The sequence below is a fragment of the Capra hircus genome, chromosome 29 (assembly GCF_001704415.2).
Source record: "Capra hircus breed San Clemente chromosome 29, ASM170441v1, whole genome shotgun sequence".
NCBI classification, from domain to species: domain Eukaryota; kingdom Metazoa; phylum Chordata; class Mammalia; order Artiodactyla; family Bovidae; genus Capra; species Capra hircus.
This window is the reverse complement of record NC_030836.1, coordinates 39561451-39589367: the sequence shown is the minus strand read 5'-3', so window position 1 is coordinate 39589367 and position 27917 is coordinate 39561451. Positions and strand designations below refer to the sequence as shown.

At 39.1% G+C, this 27917-nt stretch overlaps 1 protein-coding gene across 1 annotated transcript in view; it reads right to left on the bottom strand.

The window, feature by feature from the left end:
* The window catches only part of LOC102171498 (spermidine/spermine N(1)-acetyltransferase-like protein 1), a 54044-nt gene extending 26642 nt beyond the window's left edge, over positions 1-27402 (bottom strand). Inside the window, exon 1 of the mRNA XM_005700624.2 lies at positions 27273-27402. Within this exon, the coding sequence (XP_005700681.2) occupies positions 27273-27402 (130 nt within the window). The remainder of the gene's footprint in view (positions 1-27272) is intronic.

Below are 27917 nucleotides of genomic sequence, written 5' to 3'. Positions count from 1 at the left end.
ACTCCACCAGAAAATTACTAGAGCTAATCAATGAATATAGTAAAGTTGCAGCATATAAAATCAACACACAGAAATCCCTTGCATTCCTATACACGAATAATGAGAAAGTAGAAAAAGAAATTAAGGAAACAATTCCATTCACCATTGCAACGAAAAGAATAAAATACTTAGGAATATACCTACCTAAAGAAACTAAAGACCTATATATAGAAAACTATAAAACACTGATGAAAGAAATCAAAGAGGACACTAATAGATGGAGAAATATACCATGTTCATGGATTGGAAGAATCAATACAGTGAAAATGAGTATACTACCCAAAGCAATTTACAAATTCAATGCAATCCCTATCAAGCTACCAGCCACATTTTTCACAGAACTGGAACAAATAATTTCAAGATTTGTATGGAAATACAAAAAACCTCGAATAGCCAAAGCAATCTTGAGAAAGAAGAATGGAACTGGAGGAATCAACTTGCCTGACTTCAGGCTCTACTACAAAGCCACAGTCATCAAGACAGTATGGTACTGTCACAAAGACAGACATATAGATCAATGGAACAAAATAGAAAGCCCAGAGATAAATCCACACACATATGGACACCTTATCTTTGACAAAGGAGGCAAGAATATACAATGGAGTAAAGACAATCTCTTTAACAAGTGGTGCTGGGAAAACTGGTCAACCACTTGTAAAAGAATGAAACTAGATCACTTTCTATCACCATACACAAAAATAAACTCAAAATGGATTAAAGATCTAAATGTAAGATCAGAAACTATAAAACTCCTAGAGGAGAACATAGGCAAAACACTCTCAGACATAAATCACAGCAGGATCCTCTATGATCCACCTCCCAGAATTCTGGAAATAAAAGCAAAAATAAACAAATGGGATCTAATTAAAATTAAAAGCTTCTGTACAACAAAGGAAAATATAAGCAAGGTGAAAAGACAGCCTTCTGAATGGGAGAAAATAATAGCAAATGAAACAACTGACAAACATCTAATCTCAAAAATATACAAGCAACTTCTGCAGCTCAATTCCAGAAAAAGAAACGACCCAATCAAAAAATGGGCCAAAGAACTAAATAGACATTTCTCCAAAGAAGACATACGGATGGCTAACAAACACATGAAAAGATGCTCAACATCACTCATTATTAGAGAAATGCAAATCAAAACCACAATGAGGTACCACTTCACACCAGTCAGAATGGCTGCGATCCAAAAATCTGCAAGCAATAAATGCTGGAGAGGGTGTGGAGAAAAGGGAACCCTCCTACACTGTTGGTGGGAATGCAAACTAGTACAGCCACTATGGAGAACAGTGTGGAGATTCCTTAAAAAATTGCAAATAGAACTACCTTATGACCCAGCAATCCCACTGCTGGGCATACACACTGAGGAAACCAGAATTGAAGGAGACACATGTACCCCAATGTTCATCGCAGCACTGTTTATAATAGCCAGGACATGGAAACAACCTAGATGTCCATCAGCAGATGAATGGATAAGAAAGCTGTGGTACATATACACAATGGAGTATTACTCAGCTGTTAAAAAGAATTCATTTGAATCAGTTCTGATGAGATGGGTGAAACTGGAGCCAATTATACAGAGTGAAGTAAGCCAGAAAGAAAAACACCAATACAGTATACTAACACATATATATGGAATTTAGGAAGATGGCAATGACGACCCTGTATGCAAGACAGGAAAAAAGACACAGATGTGTATAACGGACTTTTGGACTCAGAGGGAGAGGGTGGGATGATTTGGGAGAATGGGAATTCTAACATGTATACTGTCATGTAAGAATTGAATCGCCAGTCCATGTATGACGTAGGGTGCAGCTTGCTTGGGGCTGGTGCATGGGGATGACCCAGAGAGATGTTGTGGGAAGGGAGGTGGGAGGGGGGTTCATGTTTGGGAACGCATGTAAGAATTAAAGATTTTAAAATTTAAAAAAAATAAAAAATTAAAAAAAATAAATAAAATAATGAAAAAAAATATTTGCCTTACCTTAAAGATGGTTTTGAGGATCAAAGAAGTGCATCTGAAAGTACTTTTTAAACTTTGCAGCACTATGCAAATGTATTTATTATTATTATTATTGATACTATCAGGTATGAAAACAAAGAAATATTATTTCGCATTAACCCCAATCTACACTTGATCTTAGCCAAAAGGCCGAGAAGCAATAACCCCAATCTAAACTATGTGATTTGAGTGAAGGCATTAACTTATCTGAAAACTAATTTTCACCATTTGTAAACAAGGCATCTTATAGCTTTAACATTGTGTGATCTAATGATCTTAATTTCCTCCATATTCTATTGGCAAATATCAGAAAAACTGATACTTAAAAAAAAAAACTGAATTGTCACTGAATTTTTTCAGCCCATGCTATAATGTGAAAGTGAAAGTGAAGTCGCTCAGTCGTGTCCGACTCTTTGAGACCCCATGGACACCAGGCTCTTCCGTCCATGGGATTTTCTAGACAAGAGTGCTGGAGTGGGTTGCCTTTTCCTTCTCCAATGCCATAATGTAAGTTACCTTATATCATTGCTTTGTATTGCCATTTAGCAATAACATAGCTCTTTTGCATGAATACATTATTTCATTATTCCTGTTTTCTATAATTATAAATGATGATGAAGCAAGTGTTCTATGTGTATTACCTTATATGGAAAACAGTAAATCACTCTTTGCATTACTCAAAAATAAACTGAAAGAAATACATATTTTAGGGAAGTCTTAAAGCAAATAAAATGTTTGTATCAGGACCAAATATTTCTTCTGCACTCAGAATTAAAACTCCAAAAGTGTCAGTCAGTCAAGTCAGTTGCTCAGTTGTGTCCAACTCTTTGCAACCCCATGGACTGCAGTAAAGGAAAGATATACACATTTGAATGCAGAGTTCCAAAGAAAAGCAAGGAGAGATAGAGCCTTCCTTAGTGATCAATGCAAAGAAACAGAGGAAAACAATAAAATGGGAAAGACTAGAGATCTCTTCAAGAAAATCAGAGATACCAAGGGTAGATTTCATGAAAAGATGGCCAAAATAAAGGATAGAAATGGCATGAACCTAACAGAAGCAGAAGATATTGAAAAGAGGGGGAAGAAGAACTATACAGAAAAGATCTTCATGACCCAGATAACCACAATGGTGTGATCACTCACCTAGAGCCAGACATCCTGGAAAGCAAAGTCAAATAGGCTTTAGGAAGGATCACAATGAACAAAGCTAGTGGGGGTGATGAATTTCCAGTTGAGCTATTTCAAATCCTAAAAGATGATGCTGTGAAAGTGCTGCACTCAATATGCCAGCAAATCTGGAAAACTCAGCTGTGGCCACAGGACTGGAAAAGGTCAATTTTCATTCTATCCCAAAGACGGGCAATGCGAAAGAATGTTCAAAATAATGCACTATTGCACTCATTTCACACACTAGCAAAGTGATGATCAAAATTCTCCAAGTCAGGCTTCAACAGTACATGAACCACAAACTTCCAGATGTTCAAGCTTGATTTAGAAAAGGCAGAGGAACCAGAGATCAAATTGTCAACATCCTTTGGATCATCAAAAAGGCAAGAGAGTCCCAGAAAAACATCTACTTCTGCTTAATTGATTATGCCAAAGCCTTTGACTGTGTAGACCATAACAAACTGTGGAAAATTCTTCAAGAGATGGGAATAAAATACCACTTTACCTACCACCTGAGGAATCTGTATGCAGGTCAAGAAACAACAGTTAGAACAAAACATGGAAAAATAGACAGGTTCCAAATTGGGAAAGGAGTACCTCAAGGCTGTATATTGTTACCTTGTTTATTTAGCTCATATGCAGAGTACATCATGCAAAATGCCAAGCTGGATGAAGCAAAATTGGAATCATGATTGCTGGGAGAAATATCAATAACCTCAGATATGCAGATGACACCACCCTTATGGCAGAAAATGAAGAGGAACTGAAGAGTTTCTGATGAAAGTGAAAGAGGAGAGTAAAATGTTGGCTGAAAACTCAACATTCAAAAAAAAAAAAAAAAAACCTAAGATCATGGCATGCGGTTCCATCACTCCATGACAAATAGTTGCAGAAACAATGGAAACAGTGAGAGATTTTATTTTCTTGGGCTCCAAAATCACTGCAGATGGTGGCTGAAGCTATGAAATTAAAAGATGTTTGCTTCTTGGAAGAAATGCTATGCTAACCTAGACTGCATATTTAAAGCCAGAAACATTACTTTGCCAACAAAGGTCTGTCTAGCCAAAGCTATGGTTTTTCCAATAGTCATGTATGGATGTACAGTTGGACTATAAAGAAAGCTGAGTGCAGAAGAATTGATGATTTTGAATTGTGGTGTTGGAGAAGACTCTTGAGAGTCCCTTGGACTGCCAGGAGATCCAACCAGTCAATCCTAAAGGAAATCAGTCCTGAATATTCATTGGAAGGACTGATGCTGAAGCTGAAGCTCCAATACTTTTGCCATCTGATGTGAAGAACTGACTCGTTGGAAAATACCCAGATGCTAGAAAAGACTGAAAGCAGGAGAAGGGGATGATGGAAGTTGAAATGGTTGGATGGCATCAGTGACTCAATGGACATGGGTTTGAACCAGCTTCGGGAGTTGGTGATGGACAAGGAAACCTAGTGTGCTGCAATCCATGGGGTTGCAAAGAGTCAGACATGACTGAGCGACTGAACTGAACTGTACTGCAGCATGTCAGGCTTCCCTGTATGTCATGAACTCTGGAGCTTGCTCAAATTCATGTACATCGAGTCGGTGATACCATCCAACCATCTCATCCTCCGTTGTCCCCTTCTCCTCCTGCTTTCAATCTTTCCTATCATCAAGCATTACCCTTCTTTGGGATTGAAATGAAAGCTGACTTCTTCCAGTCCTGTGGCCACTGCCGAGTTTTCCAAATTTGCTGGCATATTGAGTGCAGCGCTTTCACAGCATCATCTTTTTGGATTTGAAATAGCTCAAAAAATTTACTGTCTTGAGGTTCTTTCCTTCAAGATTCCTTGAAGTGTAACCAGCTGCCCCCAGCGCTTGGCAGCTTGGCAGTTGAAACAAGGAAAAAACAAACTTCTGGAGCCAAAGGGCACAATTTCATTTGTAGGGTCAGTTCAGTTCAGTCAATCAGTTTTGTCTGACTCTTTGCAATCCCGTGCAGCATGTCAGGCTTCCCTATCCATCAACAACTCCCCGATTTTGTAGGGGCATGAGTGAAACATCTTGCAACTGACTCTTGAACGTCTGCCCTGTGCTTTGATGAACACTCCTAGAACATTCCTTGACGGCAGGTGTTGTTTACTCACAACCCCATGGGCCTTCTGAATATTAAGTGCCCATCAGCACAGCTTTCAAGCTTCCCTGATAGCTCAGTTGGTAAAGAACAAAACACAAGATGGTGGAGTAGAAGGATGTGTACTCACTTTCTCCTGAGAGAACTCCAAAATTACAACTTGTGGCTGAACAGCTATCGACAGGAAAATGTTGGATCCCACCAAATGAAAGTTATCCCACATCCAACAGCAAAGGGGAAGCCCCAGCAAGACGGTGGGAGGGACAAAATCACATTTAGAATCAAACCCTATACCCACCAGAGATGCTCAGAAGGTTCAAACAAAACCTTGTGTGCACCGGGACCCAGAGATCCCACAGAGACTGAGCCAGACCTGCCTTTGAGTGTTTGAGTATCTCCCGTGGAGGCAAGGATCAGCAGTGGCGTGCTGCATGGGCAGGAGCTCTGGGTGCAGGAGACCTGGGTCACGCAGCATGTGGCTTAAACCCTCTTGGAGGAGGTCGCCATTAACTCCAAAAGTGTATTGCTTCCAATTTTTTTAGTATTCTAAATCAGTAATAATAACATAAAAGTTAATCAAATATATATGTATATGTATACACACACACATACACAGTTTTCTGCCAGTGGAAACTTCAAAATAGAAGTCTTTAAAACACATTAAATCATAAGAGAGAAATGTCTGACTTATAAGAAAGGGAAGAAATGAGTGAAAGGGAATGTAGAAATTTGGAGATTAGATTGAAGAAAAAGAAAATGTATTCATTCAGTTAAGCATTTATTCATAAAACATTTCTTGTTCATCTACTATGTGTAAGACTTCATGTGTCAGACTTCAAGGAGAGAAAGATGAATAAATCTCTGCTCTCAAAGGTTTCAGTGTTATTGGAGAGATAGATAGATGATAAATAAACAAGTAAGTTTAAGAGCCATGCTACAGATATGCAGAGACTGCTAAAGGAGCAGGAAAAAAGAGCATCTGTTTCAAACTAAAGGGTCAAGTAAGGCCTTTTTGAGGAAATGACAGTCTAAGCCAAGTTATAAGTGAGAAATGGGGGTTATTCATATTAAAGGAGAGTGGAGAATATTCTAGGTACTAAAGGAAGGCTTTATGAAAGTCTGGAGATAACAAAAGCAAGGATTCCAGAGATCTGCAACTTGTTCAATCTTGTGATTAGAGCTCATTTTGTTACTGGCCCTGAGTCTTGAACTGTGACTTTCAGAAACATTTGTTCTTTTTTCTACCTCTTGTATCTGAAAAAGGAAAACTAGAAGGGCCTGGAGTTGCCTAGATGCTCTCCCCTTAAGTTAGATAAGGTACTTTCTGAGGTCAGGCCTTTGTTACAGTGAACAGAACACTCTGGACATTTCAAAGTGGTTACTTTTCTCTGGTCATATTTCAGTATGGTTACTTTTCCCCTCCAATTACCTAAAGTATGATGGATTTTCCTCAGATCTTCACCTTGAAAATCTGGTGGGGCTCCTGGAATTAAAATTAATGAAAATGTGCCCCCTCTCAGACTGAGCCCCAGGAGTTTTTTTTTTTTTTTTTTTTTAACTATCTAGCTGGTCCATGTTGAGTCTCCAGCAACTCTTTAATTGGCATTTAAGTGTTTCTATCAGTTACTGGCTCCAGTGGCTTCTACTCCAGATAAGATGATCTGGACTTTTATTTTCTATGTTCACCTGTCACTCTAGTTTTAGGAGGCAATGACTTGGTCTGTGGCCTTAATTCTCTGATGGGTCTAAGAAAATCACTGATCTTCAGTTTGTTCAGCCTTTTCCTTGCTGTAAGGATAGGAGTGATGAACTTACAAGCTGTTCATATGTGGGAGCTGAAGCCAGAAGGCTGTGATAGCTTTCCACTATCCCCACTGCTTCTACCCTTTCCCCTTGAAGTATTTTCTCAGTGGCCAATGTGATGCTTTCAAAGTAAGTCACGTAGTTGCAACCGAGCAGGACCCTATAAGGCCTTCCCAGAATAGTCCCTCCCCCCATGTCTTCCACCTGCTTCTTATCTGTAGAAAAACTGTAGCCTCCTAAGCTCCCCCAAGTTCCAAAGAGTATATTTAATCAGAGAAGTAATTAAATGCAGAAAGAAAGGAAAACAGTCAAGCAAGACAAAATAATAATAGCTTATCCATTAAACAAAGTCAGGGACCTTTAGTTCCTCCTCTAGAGCTATAGATACTTTTCTGAGCCATGTCCTTTGAGCTGTTTTACAGATACTGAAATCCCTGCCAGGTGGGAGATGTTAACTATGTGCTGCCCACAAGCAAGTAGACCCCAGACCAGGTGAAACCAGAAGATTAATGGTGTTGACTCCCAATTACCTCACCACAAATCCATCAGAAGAATGTCCAGAAGCTGATCACACTCCTCACAATCCCCCAACATCACCTGTCTTTATAAACCTTTCCCTGAAAGCCTTCTGGGAGTTCAAGTATTTTAAGCACTAGCTGCCTTAGACTCCTTGTTTGTTGCCCTGCAATAAATGCTGTACTTCCCTTCACCACAACCTGATGTCAGTAGATTGGCTTTGCTGAACGCAAGTGGACCCAAGTTAGATTCAGTAATACAGTGTCACTCTGTTCCCTTTTTCCAGAAGTCCTTCAGCTAGAAAACCATGTGACTCCTCCATGAATTCCTTTATGTCTCTGCTTAAATATCATCTGCCTTCATGAATCTTACCTTCTAATAGGAAGAGACAGAAATAACCAACTAACAAAATGTATAGAGTGTCAGATGATTGTAACTTTATGAAGCAAAATATTATAACTTTATGAAGCAAAATAAAGCAGGGAAGGAGATTTGGAAGAGCTGGGGTTGTGGAGGTGATGCGAAATTAAAATAGGGTGGCCAGGGAGGGTCTCACAAGTTGGCATTTAACAGAAACCTGAAGGAAAGAGTGAAACTTGGTTATTTGGAGCTGGAGTGTTTCAGGCCGTGAAGGAGGGTGCTAACATTTTGGAATAACAATAAGGAAGCCAGTGCAGTGGTTTGAAGTTCAGTAAACAAGGAAGCAACTAAAAGGATATATGGTTAGAATATGTAGAATCTAAGACTTCAAGGAGCTTATTTAAGGGGAAAAATTGGAAGGGGCTTTTAGAAATAAGTTTGAGATATCTATTATACAACCAGGTGGAAATTTCATGTAGGTTGTTGGATATATGAGTCTGTAGTTTGAGCACTTTGGAGTGGGGATAGAAATGCTGGAGTCATTTTCCTGGGGTGAGATGGTATCTCCTATGAAGTGAGATAGAAAAGAGAAGAGGTTTAGCTTTAGACCATGGTACTCCATGGTTTAGAAATTAACAAGGCAACAGAGACAACTCTGAAGGAATGTCCAGTAAACTAAGAGAAAAAGCAAAAGAGGGGGATGTCCTAGAATCCAAGTGAAGAAAGTTTTTCAAGAATAGAGAGTGAACCACTGCATCAGATAGGTAGGGTGAGCTGATCATGTAACTTGTTCAAATTGGGACACTTATGAGAGTGAAAGATAACAGTATTAATAACCATATGGGGAGAAATGGCCAAAACCATGACTGTCTGGGTAAACTGGGACACATAGTCATGAAAATAAGTCATGTAACATGAAGCCTGGGAATTGGCCTTTGGTAATTCCCATCATGGTAATCAATGGTGAGCATAGTAGCAACAGTTTTAGTGAAACAGAGAGAAAAAAGTTTGAAGTGGGTTCAAGACAATGTAGAAGAAAAGTTGGAAGTAACAAGTCTAGATATCTCTTTTGAGGAGTTTTGTTGTTAAAGAGAGTAAGGAAAATATCTGGAAGAAGATGTAAGGTTTTTCTTTGTTTTTGAGATGCATAAAAGCATGTTTATTGATGGGAATGATCCAATGGAGAACCAAAAATTCTGTTGCAGAGGAGAGAAGGAAGCATTGCAGAGCAGAGTCCTTGAGTAGGCAAGAGAAGATAAGAACCAACATATGAGTTGTTATTATCATTAAATTGTTGTTGTTACTAATTATTTTTATTCCTTTCAGTTCAAAAAAAAACTTACTGTCTTAGAAAGAATAGAGATGAAGAAGGGGGACATTAACTACACTCATAGTCAATGAGATAAGGTCTCACCATATGGCAGGTCTTCCAGTGGTCCAAGGTAAATTTTCTCCATATTGACTGGAAGTTGCAGAAGAGTAAATTTTGGCTTAATAGAAGAAAGAATACTTCTGACAGAGCTGGCTGCTTTCTGAGGGTCTGAGTTACTTGTCATCAGAATGTTTAAGCAGAGCACTTTAGTGACAATAGTAACCTATAAATTTTGAGCCAAGAAAAGTTTGGATTCATCTCAAAGACAAGTGTAATTTTGTAAAGGAAATTCAGACAGAGGTTACATAGAGTTGGACTACTACTCTCTGTGATTCATAACCCTCATATCTTATTTCTTACTAAACACTTAAATAAGAACTTAGCTCTCATGGTAATTGAAAAAAATTAAAATTCCCTTTTCAAAAGTGGATATATATATTCTCAGCTTCCCTTGTGGCTCAGTGGTAAAGATCCACCTGCCAATGCAGAAGACATGGGTTCAGTCCCAGTGTCGGGAAGATCCCCTGGAGAAGGAAATGGCAACCAACTCCAGTATTCTTGCCTGGGAAATTCCATGGACAGAGGAGCCTGGTGGGCTATAGTCCATGCAGTCGCAAAAGAGTTGGACAAGATTCAGCAACTAAACAATCAATATATATTCTCATAACAGTGTACTAATACCATGAAATACCTATTTTACTGATATAAGTGTTCTAAAACAAGGAGATCATTTTTAAATGAAATATAATTATTGGAATCAAATTAATTATGCTAGGTCAACAAGGGCCAGGTAGATAAAAAATTATTTGTGTTAACAGGTGGCATGACTCACCCTGGAATTCTCATGAAACTTCCATTTTATTGGTCTCCAGGAAGAAGGAGTGGAGAAAAAAGTACAATAATGGATACCTTCCAAGCAGGAAATAGTACAAAAAATACATTTGCCAGTAGGTAAGAGAAGTAGTAGATTTTGAGATACACAGTGGGTAGAAGGTTAAAAACTTATCAAAATGAGCTTAATGGAAAATATATGGTAGAATATTAGCAGAATGTGAAGTGACATGCTGATAACTGTGAACTTGAGGGGAGAGAGAGAGGAAATCCTAATTAAAGCCTAGTGTTCTAGTTGGATTACATCTATGTCTATTGCTTTGCCTAATATTTCCTTCCCTGTCTCCTCCTTATTTTCTCTCCCTGACAACTCTCCTTACTTCCATTTTTCTTTCTGCCTTTTTCAACTTCCTTTTTTCTTACTCTTTCTTCATCTCTTCTCCTTGTCAATGATATTCAGTGATGTCCTCAGATTATTGTTTAGCAGTCTGGTGGCCATAAGGTCAGAGATTTCTGATTTGCACAGGGTTGAAAACTGTATTCATGAAAGTATATTTCATGCATGAGGTGTGGGGGTGGCAAACAATAAAACATGAAACCTAGTACAAAGATAGTACAAACAAATAGTTTTTGTAAGTAACAAATAACCTGTGACTAAACCGAAGTGGTATACAACTCACAGACAAGTCACGTACGTTCTATATATAGGAACTATAGATATGAGGACCCAACAAGTTCATGACCAGAAAGTTACCTAGTAATTTACAGAGGCTGGAGGAGAAAGTTCGAAATCCATTCTCACTTCTCTCCTTTAATAATCACTCACAGTCTCTGTTCACTGATCTTCTCTCATAATTACAGGAGTCTTTAGGTGCTGCTGTGAGGACCACTGGTGTTTCTTCCTTACTTTCATGATGGTGGACTACATGTTTAGATTGACTCGAATTCTGTTCATCTCCTGCTGTTTGCTTTATTTCCATAGGTTTAAGATATAAAGTTCCTCAAGTGCACTATTTTCTCTCTCACCTTTGGGTGTTGATGTATACTACAACTTACTGTTAAATCACCCTCCCTCCTCTCGTCACAGCTCTTCTTCCCCTGGTGAATTTCTACTTAACCTTCAAGACTAAGCTCCATCATATTGCTAACATAGCACTTAAACTACTCTACTACAATTTCTTTGAATGTAGGGTAGGTTTTTCTTTTAATTTTATTTATTTATTTTTTAATATAAATGTATTTATATTAATTGGAAGTTAATCACTTATTCTTTTTGAAAGCACCACAAAGACAAAAATTTAGTCCTATTTATCTCCAACACCTAGTGTAATGCCTGTTATGTAGAAGATGTCCTGCAAGGATTTGTTGAATGAATCAGTCATTCAATAGGGCAAAATACCAGAAAAAAAATACTGAAGAAGATGAAAAGTGAAAAAAAAAAAAAAAGCCATTTGATTTCACATTTAAGAGTTGTTGGTGATAATCTATGAGAATATTCCAAGACTGAGATGAGAATACAAACCAGATGGCAAAATTACATCCAAGGAGTGGGAAGTAAACATAATACAGCAATGAAGAAACATTATACAAGTTACTTGGCAATTTTAATGTTATTTGTAAACTCTTAGTTGGAGGAATTCTGGAGGCATGTAATCAAAATTTTGGCTAAAAACAAATTACCTTTTATCTATCTTCTTAATCCCTATTATGATTATATGCCTCATTTCTTTTACAAGTCTTTACAATTGTTAACTGCTACATCACATTGACATTATGCCTGTTTTAAAGTTTTTCTGCAACAAGTTGATTCAAACAAATTATTTCAACTTATTTTACTGGTAGATCTCAATGTGGAATATAACTGCTCTGGACTTGGTGTGCCTGTGCATATGTATCAGGTTCTTTGAATATATATCTGATGACAATGGGCAATTTTTATTACTAAATATATTAGCACCACACAGTCTGAGTGAGTTATTTTGACATTGTTAATCAGAGTTAGGCACTAACAAATTATAATTGAACATATCCAATTAAATGATATTATCATTATTTTTAAGTTCTTAAAATATTTTAATGGCATTGCTGAAATTGTCTTAGGATACACATACCACTACCTACACCCCTACAGGCAGATCTCTCTCTCTCACACACACGTACATGCACAGATGTTCCAAATATTTTATTCAAATAATGAATCAAAAAAGCCAAATTTAAAATATATTTACATATAGACAATTAAATAAAGTTGGCCAAACTAAGGACACATACCTGATATATACTTTTTAAATGTTTCAGTCATATTTTATTTAAAAGAACTACATTTTAATTTGTTATAAATAGAATAAAGTTTATTTAAGAAAGCAATTATCCTACAATTAAAAATAAATACATTTAAAAATTCAATTAACTCTGACCCCCTACATCCATCATTCATCAAAATGAGAGTACCTCAGTACATTTAAACAAGATGCAAATCTCTTTTTGGTGTTGCTATTTTTTTTTGAGGTATAATTTATATACAAAATTTTCATACATTTAATGTTTATATCTGCATAAGCTTGAGCATATGCATGCACCAGTAATGCCACCACCACAACCAAGCCACTAAACATATCCATCATCTCCAAAATTTCCTTACATTTTTTTATGGTATCTTTGCTTGCTTACTCACTTGCTTTTTTTTTTTTTAATAACACTTAATGAAATCTATCCCCTTAAAATATTTTAACTTATTGTTAAAAACTGCTTGTAACTTCTTGTTCTGTGCATCTATTCTTTTCCCAAGTTCTTGGATTATCTTTACAATCATTACACTGAACGCTTTCTTGGGTACATTGTCCATTTCCATGTCACTTACTTGTTCTTCTGGGGCTTTATTTTGTTCCTTCATCTGTCCTTTGCTATCTCATTTTGTTTAAATTCTATTTATGTTTTTATGTATGTAGTAGGTTAGTTATGTTTCTCAACCTTGGAGAAGTGGCTTTCTGTAGGGGATGCCCTATGTGTCCCAGCAATATACTCTTCTCACCCAAAGGCCAAGGACCAGCTGGTTCTGACCCATATTTGCAGATTCAGTTCCACAGGTTCTGATATCACAATTTTCTTGCTTCTGGTTTCTGCCTCCTGGTGGGTAGATCTGGGTCTTGACCCTCTGGTGGGCAAGGCCATGTCAAGGGGAGGGTCTAGAGGTGGCTGTGGGCTCAGGAAGTCTTTAGGCTACCTCTCTGCTAATGGGCAGAGCAGTGTTCCCATCTTGTTGATAGTTTGGCTTGAGGTGTCCCAGGACTGGAGTTTACAGGCTGTTTGGGTGGGGCCAGGTCTTGCTAATGACTCAAGCAAGGGTCTTGCTGTCAGCCTCCAGCAAGAGTTCATTCCTCGATATGTTCACCACCATTTATGATGCCAGAGAGATCCACCACCAGCCCCCACCTCCTCAGGAGATCCTCCAAGACCAGCAGGTAGGTCAGACTCAGGCCCCTATGAACTTACTGCTTCTCTCTGCATCCCAGTGTGTGATAGACTTTGTATGTCCCTCCAAGAATGGAGTCTCTGTTTCCCCCAGTCTTGTGAAGCTCCTGCAGTGAAGCCCCACTAGCCTTCAAAGCCAAATGTTCTGGGGGCTCCTTCTCCTAATACAACACCCCTAAGCTGATGTGGGAGCTTGATGTAGGGCTTAGAGCTCTCACTCCTGTGGAAGAACTTCTGCAACATAATTATTCTCCAGTTTGTGTGTCACCTAACCAGGTTGTTTGGGATTTGATTTTATCACCAGTGTGCCACTCCAATCATCTCTTTGTGGTTTCTTCTTTATGTATTTGGATGTAGGATATCGTTCTTGGTAGGTCCCAATATTTTTTATCAATGGTTACTCAGCAGTTAGTTGTGATTTTGGTGTGTTCATGAGAAGAGGTGAGATCAAGGCCCTTCTTCACTGTCTCCAATCCCCTATCCTCTTAATATATTTTAAAGTGTGCAAATCTGTATTATTAACTATAGGTACTGTGTTGTACAACAGATCTCTATTAACTTATTCATCATACATAACTGAAACTGCATACCCATTGAGAAAATTCCCTATTTACCCCTCTCCCAATCCCTCCAAATCACCATTCTATTCTCTACTTCTATGAGGTTGACTATTTTTACGTGAAATAGCTATGTATCTCTCAACCAATGTTCACATTTCTCACCTACTTACTCGTTTCTGAGAAAAAAAATCTAAACTACATTTTAAATGTATTTTTATATAAAAATTTTATTTTCCATTATGATAGAAAAAATGACATGTCTCCCAGGATTGCTATGAGAATTAAGTATTTACAATCCCTCATGTAGTAACCGGTTCAGAAAGCTGTTCCCCAAAACTCAGTTCATTTCTTCTCCCTAACCACTATGATATTAAACCCAATGTTCAATTCTGAGTTTTCATCTTACTTAATCCATCAGTAGCAATTAACACAGTTGATAACTCTCTCCTCCTTGAATCTTCACTTAGCTTCCAGGATATTCCTCTCTCCTGTTTTTATCTTTTTCTTCTGCCTCACTGATCATTTTTCAATTACTGTCATTAGGCTCTTGTCTTGTCCCCACTTACTTGATGCTGGAGTGTATAGAACTTGTTCCTTCATCCTCATACCTCCTTTGGTGATAACATCTAGCCTCATGTCTTTAAATACTATCCAACTGGGAAAATTCATGCTTCCAGACTTAAGAGATATAACTGCCTATTCAAGATCTCTACTTGGATGTCTAATACCCATTTCAAAATCACCAAGTACAGCACTGAACTCTTCAGCTCCCATCACTTCCACCCCAAAATGTTCTTTCTACACAGTCTTTCCCGTCTCAATTGATGGTATCATCTACAAAAGATGTACAACTTGAAAGTTGTGAGTTATTTGGGGCAAGATTTATTTGGGGCAAAATGAGGCCTGCAGCCCAGGAGGCAGCATCTCAGATAGCTCTGACAAACTGCTCCAAAGTGGCAGTGGGGAAAGTCAATATATAAGGTTTTGGTGCTTCAATACCATGAGACACTCAATTTACAAAAGGTTTTTTGTTAGTCATGAGGGTCTGATGTCACCATGAAGGGATTTAGTGCTTCTCTAGATATGAGGAGATGCAAGGATTGAGATCATAAAATCTGTTCCTAAAAACATCCAACTATCTGGGGCGGTCCTAAGATGGCAGAGGAATAGGACGGGGAGACCATTTTCTCCCTCACAAATTCCTCAAAAGAACATTTCAACGCTGAGCAAACTCCACAAAACAAATTCTGAATGCTGGCAGAGGACATCATGCACCCAGAAAAGCAGATCATTGTCTTCAAAAACAGGTAGGAAAAAATATAAAAGATGAAAAAAGATACAAAGGAGGTGGGGAGGGAGCTCCATCCTGGGAAGGAAAGCCCGTCCCGGGAAGGGAATTTTAAGAAGAGAGGTTTCCAAACACCAGGAAACACTCTCCCTGCCGAATCTGTGGTGAGACTTGGAAGCACAGAGGACAACATTACAGTGAAGGAAAAATAAATAAATAATTAAAACCAACAGATTACAAGCCCAACAGTAACTCCCCCAGTGGAAAAGCAGCACAGATGCCTGCATCCGCCAGTAGCAAGTGGGGGCAGGGCAGGGAGGCACGGGAGGCAAGGGCTGCAATGTTTTGTAAGAATTGGGCAGGAACGCCCCATGCGTAACCAGAACGAACTAACTTGGACTAGCAAACCAGACTGTGGGATAGCTACCACGCAAAAAGCTTGAACATAAGACACTGCCAGGACCGTACACAGAACAAAGGATGGAACGGAAATAGCCAGCTGCAGACTATCCCCCACTAGGGACAGGCAGCCAGAGCCATAAGGGCTGGAAAGGGGCAATCGCAGCCCTGAAGAGACTTTACCTACCAAACTGCAAGCAGGCTTCTTTGCTAAGACTTCTGGGGGTGCTGGACAGTCACCATCTGCCTCACAAGGGGCGCCAGCGGTACACCCAGAAAACTGAGCAGCAGAGACAGGAAAGGCGACAAGTCGCAGCGACCGTGCTCACCAAACACCTGAGATACTCGGACCTGGGAAGGGTACAAAACGCAGTCCCAACCGAATCTGCACCTCTGAGGGCTACCTGAGTGCCGAACCTGAGTGGCTTAGACCGGGGAGGTGCACGCAGCCTAGGGCCGGGCTCAGACAGTTCCCGGCTGAGCAACGTAGAGCCGGAGTGGTTGTGCACTGCAAGCAGGGACAGGCCCAGTGGGGCTGAGACACTGTGTGCACACGACAGTGTTATTTGTTTGCAGCATCCTTCCCTCCCCACAGCTCGACTGAACAAGCGAGCCAAAAAAAAAAAAAAAAAAAAAAGTGCCCACCACCACCCTCCCTGTGTCAGGACGGAAATCAGACACTGAAGAGACCAGCAAACAGAAGAAGTTAAACAGAGGGAACCTCCTTGGAAGTGACCCAACACTGCCCACAACACCAGAGAAAGGGCTTGAAATATCTTTACTATTTTTACAATCATTCCTTTTTTTTGTTTTTTTTGTTGATGCTGTTGTGAGGTTGTTTTTTCTTCTTTTCTTTCTCTTCTTCTACTTTTTTTTCCCCTAACTTTTTAAAATTGTTAAGTTCTCTATTTCTTCTCTAATTTTTACTTCTATAATCTACTACTACTTTTCAAAAAAAAAACTCTATTTTTCAAAGCAAACACCATATATAGTGTTTGTGTGGTTGTTGGTGGTTTTTAATAATTCTTGTGGCTTTGTTTCTTTGTTTGTTTGTTTGTTTTCTTGTTTTATTTTGTTTTTCTTTTTTCCTTCTTCTTCTTTTCTTTAATATTGTATTTTAGAAAATCCAACTTCTACTCTAGATTTTTAATCTTTGCTTTTTGTTTTTCGCTGTCAATTTTGTACATTTAAAAACACAAACTTCACTACCCAAGTTTACCTGAGAGTGAGATTACTGGCTTGACCACTCTCTCCTTCTTTGGACTCTCCTTTTTCTCCACCAGGTGGCCTCTGTCTCTTCCCTCCCCCTTCTCTTCTCTGTCCAACTCTGTGAATCTCTGTGTGTTCCAGACGGTGGAGAACACCTAAGGAACTGGTTACTGGCTGGATTTGTCTCTCTCCTTTTCATTTTCCTCTTTTATCCTCCTGGCCACCTCTGTCTACTTCCTCCCTCTCCTCTTCCCTGTATAACTCCATGAATACCTCTGAGCAGTCCAGACTGTGGAGCACACATAAGGAAGTGACTACTGACTAGCTTGCTCTCTCCTCTTTTGATCCCACCTCATCTCATTCCAGTCACCTCTAACTACCCCCTCCCTCTTCTCTTCTCCATATAACTCAGTGAACCTCTCTGGGTGTCCCTCAATGTGGAGAAACTTTTCATCTTTAACCTAGATATTTTATCATGGGTGCTGTATAGATGGAGAAGTCTAGAGGCTACTGCAAAAATAAAACTGAAAACCAGAAGCAGGAGGCTTAAGTCCAAAGCCTGAGAACATCAGAGAACTTCTGAATTCAGGGAACATTAAGCAATAGGAGCTCATCAAACGCCTCCATACCTACACTGAACCCAAGCTCCACCCAAGGGCCAACAAGTTCCAGAGCAAGACATACCACGCAAATTCTCCAGCAACACAGGAACACACCCCTGAGCTTCAATATACAGGCAGCTCAAAGCTACTCCAAAACCATTGATGTCTCATAACCCATTACTGGTCAGTCCACTGCACTCCAGAGAAAAGAAACCCAGCTCCACCCACCAGAACTCCAACACAAGCCTGCCTAACCAGGAAACCTTGACAAGCCACTGATACAACCCCACCCACAGTGAGGAAGCTCCATAATAAAGAGAACTCCACAAATTACCAGAATATAGAAAGGCCACCACAAACACAGCAAAAGATGAAGAGACAGAGGAATGCCCAGCAGGTAAAGGAACAGGAGAAATGCCCACCAAAACAAACAAAAGAGGAAGAGATAAGGAATTTACCTGAGAAAGAATTCTGAATATTGATAGAGAAAATGATCCAAAATATTGGAATCACAGATAAATAGCCTGGAGACAAGGATTGAGGAGATGCAAGAAAGGTTTAACAAGGACCTAGAAGAAATAGAAAAGAGTCAGTATATAACGAATAATGCAATAAATGAGATCAGAAAAACTCTGGAGGCAACAAATAGTAGAATAATGGAGGCAGAAGATAGGATTAGTGAAATAGAAGATAGAATGATAGAAATAAATGAATCAGAGAGGGAAAAAGAAAAACAAATTAAAAGAAATGATGACAATCTCAAAGACCTCCAGGACAATATGAAATGCTCCAACATTCGAATTATAGGAGTCCCAGAAGAAGAAGACAAAAAGAAAGACCATGAGAAAATCCTTGAGGAGATAATAGTTGAAAACTTCCCTAAAATGGGGAAGGAAATAATCACCCAAGTCCAAGAAACCCAGAGAGTTCCAAAAAGGAAAAACCCAAGGCAAAACACCCCAAGACACATATTAATCAAATTAACAAAGATCAAAAACAAAGAACAAATATTAAAAGCAGCAAGGGAAAAAAAAAAAAAAAAACAAATAACACACAAGGGGAATCCCATAAGGATAACAGCTGATCTTTCGATAGAAACTATTCAGGCCAGGAGGGAATCGCAAGACATACTTAAAGTGATGAAAGAAAATAACCTACAGCCCAGATTACTGTACCCAGCAAGGATCTCATTCAAATACGAAGGAGATATCAAAAGCTTTACAGACAAGCAAAAGCTGAGAGAATTCAGCATCACCAAAACAGGTCTCTAACAAATGCAAAAGGATATTCTCTAGAAAGGAAACACAAAAAGGGTGTATAAACCTGAACCCAAAACAATAAAGTAAATGGTAACGGGATCATACATATCAATAATTACCTTAAATGTAAATGGGTTGGATGCCCCAACAAAAAGGCAAAGACTGGCTGAATGGATACAAAAACAAGACCCCTCTATATGCTGCTTACAAGAGACCCACCTCAAAACAAGGGACACAAACAGGCTGAAAATGAAGGGCTGGAAAAAGATATTCCATGCAAATAGAGACCAAAAGAAAGCAGGAGTGGCAATACTCATATCCGATAAAAATAAAACAAAGGCTGTGAAAAGAGACAAAGAAGGCCACTACATAATGATCAAAGGATCAATCCAAGAAGAAGATATAACAATTATAAATATATATGCACCCAACATAGGAGCACCACAATATGTGAGACAAATGTTAACAAGTATGAAAGGGGAAATTAACAATAACACAAAAATAGTGGGAGACTTTAATACCCCACTCACACCTATGGACAGATCAACTAAACAGAAAATTAACAAAGAAACACAAACTTTAAATGATACATTAGACCGGTTAGACCTAATTGATATCTATAGGACATTTCACCCCAAAACAATGAATTTCACCTTTTTCTCAATTGCTCACGGAACCTTCTCAAGGATAGATCATATCCTGGGCCATAAATCTAGCCTTGATAAATTTAAAAAAATTGAAATCATTCCAAGCATCTTTTCTGACCATAATGCATTAAGATTAGATCTCAATTACAGGAGAAAAACTATTAAAAATTCCAACATATGCAGGCTGAACAACATGCTGCTGAATAACCAACAAATCACAGAAGAAATCAAAATAGAAATCAAAATATGCATAGAAACTAATAAAAATGAAAACACAACAACCCAAAACCTTGGGACACTATAAAAGCAGTGCTAAGAGGAAAGTTCAGAGCACTACAGGCATACCTCAAGAAACAAGAAAAAAGTCAAAAAAAAAAAAACCTAACTCTACACCTAAAGCAACTAGAAAAGGAAGAAATGGAGAACCCCAGAGTTAGTAGAAGGAAAGAAATCTTAAAAATTAGGGCAGAAATAAATGCAAAAGAAACAAAAGAGACCATAGCAAAAATCAACAAAGCCAAAAGCTGGTTCTTTGAAAGGATAAATAAAATAGACAAACCATTAGCCAGACTCATCAAGAAGCAAAAAGAGAAAAATCAAATCAATAAAATTAGAAATGAAAATGGAGAGATCACAACAGACAACACAGAAATACAAAGGATCATGAGAGACTACTATCAGCAGTTGTATGCCAATAAAATGGACAATGTGGAAGAAATGGACAAATTCTCAGAAAAGTACAATATTCCAAAACTGAACCAGGAAGAAATAGAAAATCTTAACAGACCCATCACAAGCACGGAAATTGAAACTGTAATCAGAAATCTTCCAGCAAATACAAAGCCCAGGTCCAGACGGCTTCACAGCTGAATTCTACCAAAAATTTTGAGAAGAGCTAACACTTATCCTACTCAAACTCTTCCAGAAAATTGCAGAGGAATGTAAACTTCCAAACTCATTCTATGAGGCCACCATCACCCTAATACCAAAACCTGACAAAGATGCTACAAAAAAAGAAAACTACAGGCCAATATCACTGATGAACATAGATGCAAAAATCCTCAACAAAATTCTAGCAATCAGAATCCAACAACACATTAAAAAGATCATACACCATGACCAAGTGGGCTTTATTCTCCACATTGAGGGACACCCAGAGAGGTTCACTGAGTTACATGGAGAAGAGAAGAGGGAGGAGGTAGTTAGAGGTGACTGGAATGAGACGCGGTGAGATCAAAAGAGGAGAGAGCAAGCTAGCCAGTAGTCACTTCCTTATGTGCGCTCCACAGTCTGGACTGCTTAGAGGTATTCATGGAGTTATACAGGGAAGAGGAGAGGGAGGAAGTAGACAGAGGTGGCCAGGAGGATAAAAGAGGAAAATGAAAAGGAGAGAGACAAATCCAGCCAGTAACCAGTTCCTTAGGTGTTCTCCACCATCTGGAACACACAGAGATTCACAGAGTTGGATAGAGAAGAGAAGGGGGAGGGAAGAGACAGAGGCCACCTGGTGGAGAAAAAGGAGAGTCCAAAGGAGGAGAGAGTAGTCAAGCCAGTAATCTTGCTATCAGGTAAAATCGGGTAGTGAAGTTTGTGTTTTTAAATGTACAAAATTGACAACAAAAACCAAAAAGCAAAGATTAAAAATCTAGAGTAGAAGTTGGATTTTCAAAAATACAATATTAAAGAAGAGAAGCAGAAGGAAACAAAAAAAAGACAAAAAAGCCACAAGAATTATTTAAAAACTCCAACAACAACCACATAAAGACTATATATGGTGTTTGCCTTAAAAAAAAGTCTTTTTTTTGAAAAGTAATAGTAGGTTATAGAAATAAAAATTAGAGGAGAAATAGAAGACTTAACAATTTTAAAAAAAGTTAGGAAAAAAAAGAAAGATAAAAAGATAAAAAAAAGAGGGGGAGGGAAAAAAAAGGAATGATTGTAAAAATAGTAAAGATATATCTGGCCCTTCTCTGATGTGTGGGCAGTGTGGGGTCACTTCCAAGGCGGTTCCCTCTGTTTAACTTCTTCTGTTTGCTGGTTTTTTAGGCTCACTAGTTCAGTTGCACTGTGAGGAGGGGGGGATGCTGCAAACAAATAGCACTGTCGTGTGCACACAGTGTCTCAGCCCCACTGGACCTGTCCCTTCTCATGGTGCACAAACTGCTCTGGCTCTACAATGCTCAGCCGGGAACCGTCTGAGGCCGGCCCTAGGCTGTGTGCACCTCCCCCTTCTAAGCCGCTCAGGTAGCCCTCAGAGGCTCAGATTCGGTTGGGACTGCGTTTTGTGCCCTTCCCAGGTCCAAGTAGCTCAGGAGTTTGGCGAGTGCGGTTGCTGCAGCTTGTCGCCTTTTCTGTCTCTGCTGCTCAATTTTCTGGGTGTACCACTGGTGCCCCTTGTGAGGCAGATGGTGACTGTCCAGCACCCCCAGAAGTCTCAGCAAAGAAGCCTGCTTGCAGTTTGGTAGGTAAAGTCTCTCCGGGGCTGCAATTGCCCCTTTCTAGCCCTTACGGCTCTGGCTGCCTGTTCCCGGCGGGAGATGGTCTGCAGCCGGCTATTTCTGTTCCGTCCTTTGTTCTGTGTGCGGTCCTGGCAGTGTCTTATGTTCGAGCTTTTCGCGTGGTAGCTATCCCACAGTCTGGTTTGCTAGCCCAAGTTAGAGCGTTCTGGTTGCACGTGGGGCGTTCCTGCCCAATTCTTACAAATCTCTGCAGCCCGCGCCTTCCACGCTTCCCTGACCTGCCCCTACTTGCTAGTGGCGGATGCAGGCATCTGTGCTGCTTTTCCGCTGGGGTAGTTACTGTTGGGCTTGCAATCTGTTGGTTTTAATTATTTATTTATTTTTCCTTTCTGTTATGTTGCCCTCTGTGTTTCCAAGGCTCACCACAGACTCGGCAGGGAGAGTGTTTCCTGGTGTTTGGAAACCTCTCTTCTTAAAATTCCCTTCCCGGGACAGGCTTCCCTTCCCAGGACGGAGCTCCCTCCCCACCTCCTTTGTCTCTCTTTTCGTCTTTTATATTTTTTCCTACCTGTTTTCGAAGACAATGGTCTGCTTTTCTGGTTGCCTGATATCCTCTGCCAGCATTCAGAAGTTGTTTTGTGGAATTTGCTCAGTGTTGAAATGTTCTTTTTAGGAATTTGTGAGGGAGAAAGTGGTCTCCCCGTTCTATTTCTCCACCATCTTAGGACCGCCCCCTGGATTGAGTTTTTAAAACATGTAGTTGATAGGCATAGGTCCAAGGAATGAAGAAAACATAATAAATGATCATAAAAGTCAGATCAGCAGCTTGGGCAAGCTGTCTACTTCTGATGTCATCTTCTTGTCATCCACTGTAGTTTAGTTTTTTCTGTTTGAGCATTGTTTTAAGGTGAGTTTGAGGTCATCATACCTCTCTATGGACCAGTCCAGCTTAGGGGCCTTTGGAAGCAGCAATTAACTGAAGAGTCAATTTCCCTTCAATTTCACTGGGCATGAGCTAATTAAGACTACCTGATAGAAAAGTTCTTCCACACAGGTTAGAGACAGTTCCTTAAATTATGTCTTCATCCAGTCTTGACTGAAGGTGATGTGTGAGGCATCTAGTCTTCATCCAAAGAGAGATTACTGAGATGAGTTTCAGAAACAACCCTAGAATGTCCTTTAATAATTCAATTAAATTTTACATTAATATACCCTAACAGCAAACAACTATCCGGGAAATGAGTCTTAGTAGATACAGACCTTCATTAACAAACTGGGATTTAACATTCATTGAAATATCTTTTTCTCCCTAAAATCACCATCATTTTTGCCAAATATAACAAATTAAGACTTGTTTGTAATACAGGTCTGGTAGCAATAAACTTGGCTTTATGATTTATATAACCATAATTGATCATAGACTTTTTTGCTTTGCTGAGACTATAAAAGTCTCAGACTGAGCTTTTAAAATAAAACTTTTCAGGGTGAGAAAAGTCATGCCAAAGGTTTATCACAGATTTTTTCTAACATATCTAAGTAAATTCCTCCCTTCTCAAGGTCTCAGATTCCTTCAAGTTCCTTCAGATTTCTTACCTGTTAGTGTGATAACCTTCCTAACTTTTCTGATAAAGTTACTGGAAACTAAGAGTTTCCAGTCTCTGGAGGGTTCAGATAGAAAAGATAAATGTTTCGATTTGTTTATAAAATATAATTTTACCAAATTACCATCATAATTAGTTTGAGGGGAAGGTTTTTCTTAAACTTGGAAAACTAGAAACCATAAAAGTAATAAGCATGTTCAGTTATAAGCGTTCATTCAGTCCTTTTGTTAACCTTTGTGACATCATCAGGTTTTTCATTAGAATCTTTACCCAGTTCAGAAACTGGTGCTTATCCAAAAGTTCTTTTTATAAATCTTGAAGAGGAAGCATTTTTTTGAAACTTGGTTAGTGCTATGACAATATTTTGAGATAGCATCTAGAATTATGCCTGATAGCATTTTACCCAAACATCAAAATTTTAGGAACTCCATACAGTCTCTAGGATATATATATATATATTCGTAACATTTACCATACAATATAACCTGAGACTTATTACTCACTTGACAATATCCCCCATGTAATTTTGGACACAAAATGAACCTAATTAGTGTAATATCTCTCTTTGGGATGTTTCAGGGGCCCTCTGAAGCATCCCAAAGTTAGCTAGAAATCTTTATTAGAATGATTTAGGAAGCTTTGTCGGCAAATATCAAAAACGTTTACAACACTCAGTCAGATAGGACTCTAGGTCATTGTGAAACAATAGCTATTCACCTAGCCAAAATCACAATAAAGAATTTCAGAACAGATCATTTAAGAGATAAAGAAACTTAAATCTATTATCAAAGGCAGTCCAATATCTGAAGACAAAGTGTCCTCTTAACAGAGAAAAGCTAAATTCAAGTTTTTGCACCAGCTTACTTTACTTAAAAGATAAACTTAATTAACTTTATTTTAATCTTAGTCCTAACCATATACAAAACTCTTTCCTTATGGTTCACTTTTTACAAACCTTATCACTTTCTGTACCCATTACTGTGTTCTTCCATCCTAAAAAGCCACCTGTAAGGCAGGCTTACTTCTTTTCTCCTTTAACAAAAAGGTAATTCCATTCCTCATACCTTCTTTACCGAAAAGACACTTCCTACTTCCATTAAGCAACCAAGAAATGACTTTTACATCAGATTTTATAGATTGTTGAGCATAAATACCAGTGATAATTTCTAAAACCTTTGTTTTCTTGGAGATAACATTTTAGGATGGCACCAAACATCTCTTTTTGAGCCCAAATCTCTTTAGTTTCTCTGTAAGAGGTAGTGTTTAGTGTTTAGTAGTAAATGTTTCAAAATCTTAATATTTATTTTATTTGTAAATGACTTAGCTATTCAATAGGCTTCCAACACTTAGTTTAGCACAACCCTCAGAAGTTCAAGTTACCCCAATCTGGATAGACTATTTTAGACAGACATTCCTAAAGTATAATTATTCTTAATAGAGTTTGTCTAAAGGCTCATATCTCATTTACGGTTTTTTTAGAAGTTTCTTCACTCAGCAAGGTAATTTCCTTGCTGACAAACTTGTAACAGATATAATATTTAACTTATATTAAACCTAGGTACAATAGAAATATTCTGCTTAATGTTAATTACTCTTAGACATGTCTACATTACTCAGATCAACAAATAAACATTAATATCAGGTGTTTAACAATGAATGTTTTCCAATTCACATGAACCTGAAATTCATTTAGGTAAATTTCTCTTGTATTTAGAATTATTTGATTTGTAAGCATTTACTTTTTTTAAGGCCAATTAGATTAGAGCTCATTTACAAACTTATCCCAGCAATCAGCAATAGTATCAAAAGAAATAAAGACACACACTGAGACATAATGGAGTCTAAGAATATTATGACCACATTGTCAAAAATTATTTATTTTTTTGTGTGTGACCATAGTTTTATAGCCAAAATTTAGACCAGGTAGTACTCAACTTGGCCCTGAAAACAAGGGCAGATTGGTCCCAGCAGGGATTGTCCCTCTGAAGAAGTAGGGGTCTTAGTTTGATCAGCCCCAGGCTGTTGATTACAGGAGGAAGTCCTGGACAAAAGGGAACTTCAGTTCATTTTCCTATCCTATGTCAACAGAGATCTAATAGTTTTAGGCCATTTTCCTTGTCATTGGATCATAGCTATAGATTGACCAATCATCTAAAAGAATTTTCCCAAGGGATTCCCGGGTGGAGTGTGGAACCTTAGAGAGAAATTCATGTATTAACTTGAACAGTCTGTACCAGATGTCTGTGCACTCAAACTAAACCAACAAACCAAACCAAACCAGAATTTCACCAGCCAAGAGTCACTCCAAATGAAACAAAAGGTAAAGAGATGCCCAGAAATCAAAAGCCAAAAGGCATAAATGCCAAACGTGACTTCCCAGTTCAATTAGACCTGTGACCTGGCAAAGTCACTGCTAGCAGCCTTGCTTTAGTTTTGATATAGTTTCAAGCAATTTCTTGTTGATTTTCTGCAAAGAAGTTACTCTATCATTTTCTGTTTTAGAAGCTTCTAGATACCAGTCAAATATGGCCGGCCTTTTCTAATTGTACACAGAAACATATCAATTTTAGAACATCAAAAGAACCCAAATTTGGCCATTTTAGGTTGAGATCTCTTTTAGTATAATTTCTCCAATTAACTAGGTACTTGCAAGTGTGAGCTCCATATGTATTTTGCATGAATCTGGCTAGACTGTTAGTCAGAGGCTGGCTTTCTGACACTCCTTTATGTCTTGTTGAGAGATTCTGTTTCCCATTTTAAGCTGAATTTGTCAGGGATAAAAATCACTAGTGAAACTGTGTAGTGGGCCAATGTGCTGCTTGTGAGCTTAACTCCTCCAGGAGTCACTCCAGAGTCATTTCATCTCGTCTTATGTGTCTCGGACTCTGCCTCTGCGACTCTAAGACCACCATGGCTGCTCAGGTCACTGAATGGCCAGTTCTTACATGCGACTCCCAGATGAGCAAGTGTTTTAATTGATGAGTGTGTTTCCCTATGGGACCACTGCACGGCATGAGGACTAGGCCTCCACTACTCCCGTAAATTTCTCAGTCACCTGAGAAAACTGAAACCAGCCAGGAGTCTTGTCCCTTTTCTTCAGAGCAAAGCTCTCATGTATTTTCCTCACTTTTATCCTGACAAATTATATAATGGCAGTCAAACTGAGGAAAAGTGTTAGATCAGCCTCTTACTTAACCACGCAGCCAAGACCATTCAGTCCCCTACAACGGAACAACCTTGGCATCTTTCAGCCGAGCCCCAGATATTCTTCATTTTTTTTTTTTTTCAATTGAGCAACCCCCCCCCCGCCCCGCCCTCGCACCCAGTACTTTTCCACTGGATGGGCAATTCTCCTGGCATCTTTCAGCCAGCCCCCCACCCAGCATCTTTTAACTGGGTGGGAATTCCACGAGTCCCACTCAGTGTCTTGGCCATGAATGGGTATGCCCCAGATGTTTCACCGAGGTCCCCCCTAGTATCTTTCCTACTAGGAGGGGGCAGGTAACCTTCTCCACCGCCAAATAAAACTCACAGTCTCAACCAATATGGGAGATTCAAGAACCAGGAGAGGCTTACCCAAATTCATCTGCCCTCCCCAAGGAGGCAGATGGGCACAAGGGGCCGCTGCTGATACCAAAGCTCCGGTTCCTCTTGGAGTCCAGTTGAAGGAAGAAAGTCCACTCTGGGTCACTTCATCGGTCGCCATAACTGTCGACTAAAAAGATGTACAACTTAAGAGTTGTGAGTTAAGTTTTATTTGGGGCAAAATGAGGAGTGCAGACCAGGAGGCAGCATCTCAGATAGCTCTGACAGACTGCTCCAAAGCAGCAGTGGGGGAAAGTCAGTATATAAGGTTTTGGTGAAGGGGGAGTTCAATAACATGAAGCACTCAACTTACAAAAGGCTTTTTGTTAGTCATGAGGGTCTGATGTCACCATGAAGGGATTTAGTGCTTCTTTAGATATGAGGAGATGCAAGGATTGAGGTCATAAAATCTGCTCCTAAAAACATCCAACTATCTAAAGACCTGTCCCACAAGATTCCCTGGAGCACAGAGTGCCTCACTATACTCTGAACTCCCTCAGGGGTTATTGAAGGTCACCAGCTATAGCAGCATGGTGTTCAATCTCAGTAGATGTAAATGTGAAATGCCTTGTTGTTCAGTCATTGGCAATGCTCTTGGTAATTGCCAATTTGTAGTTGACAATGGCAATTCCATTC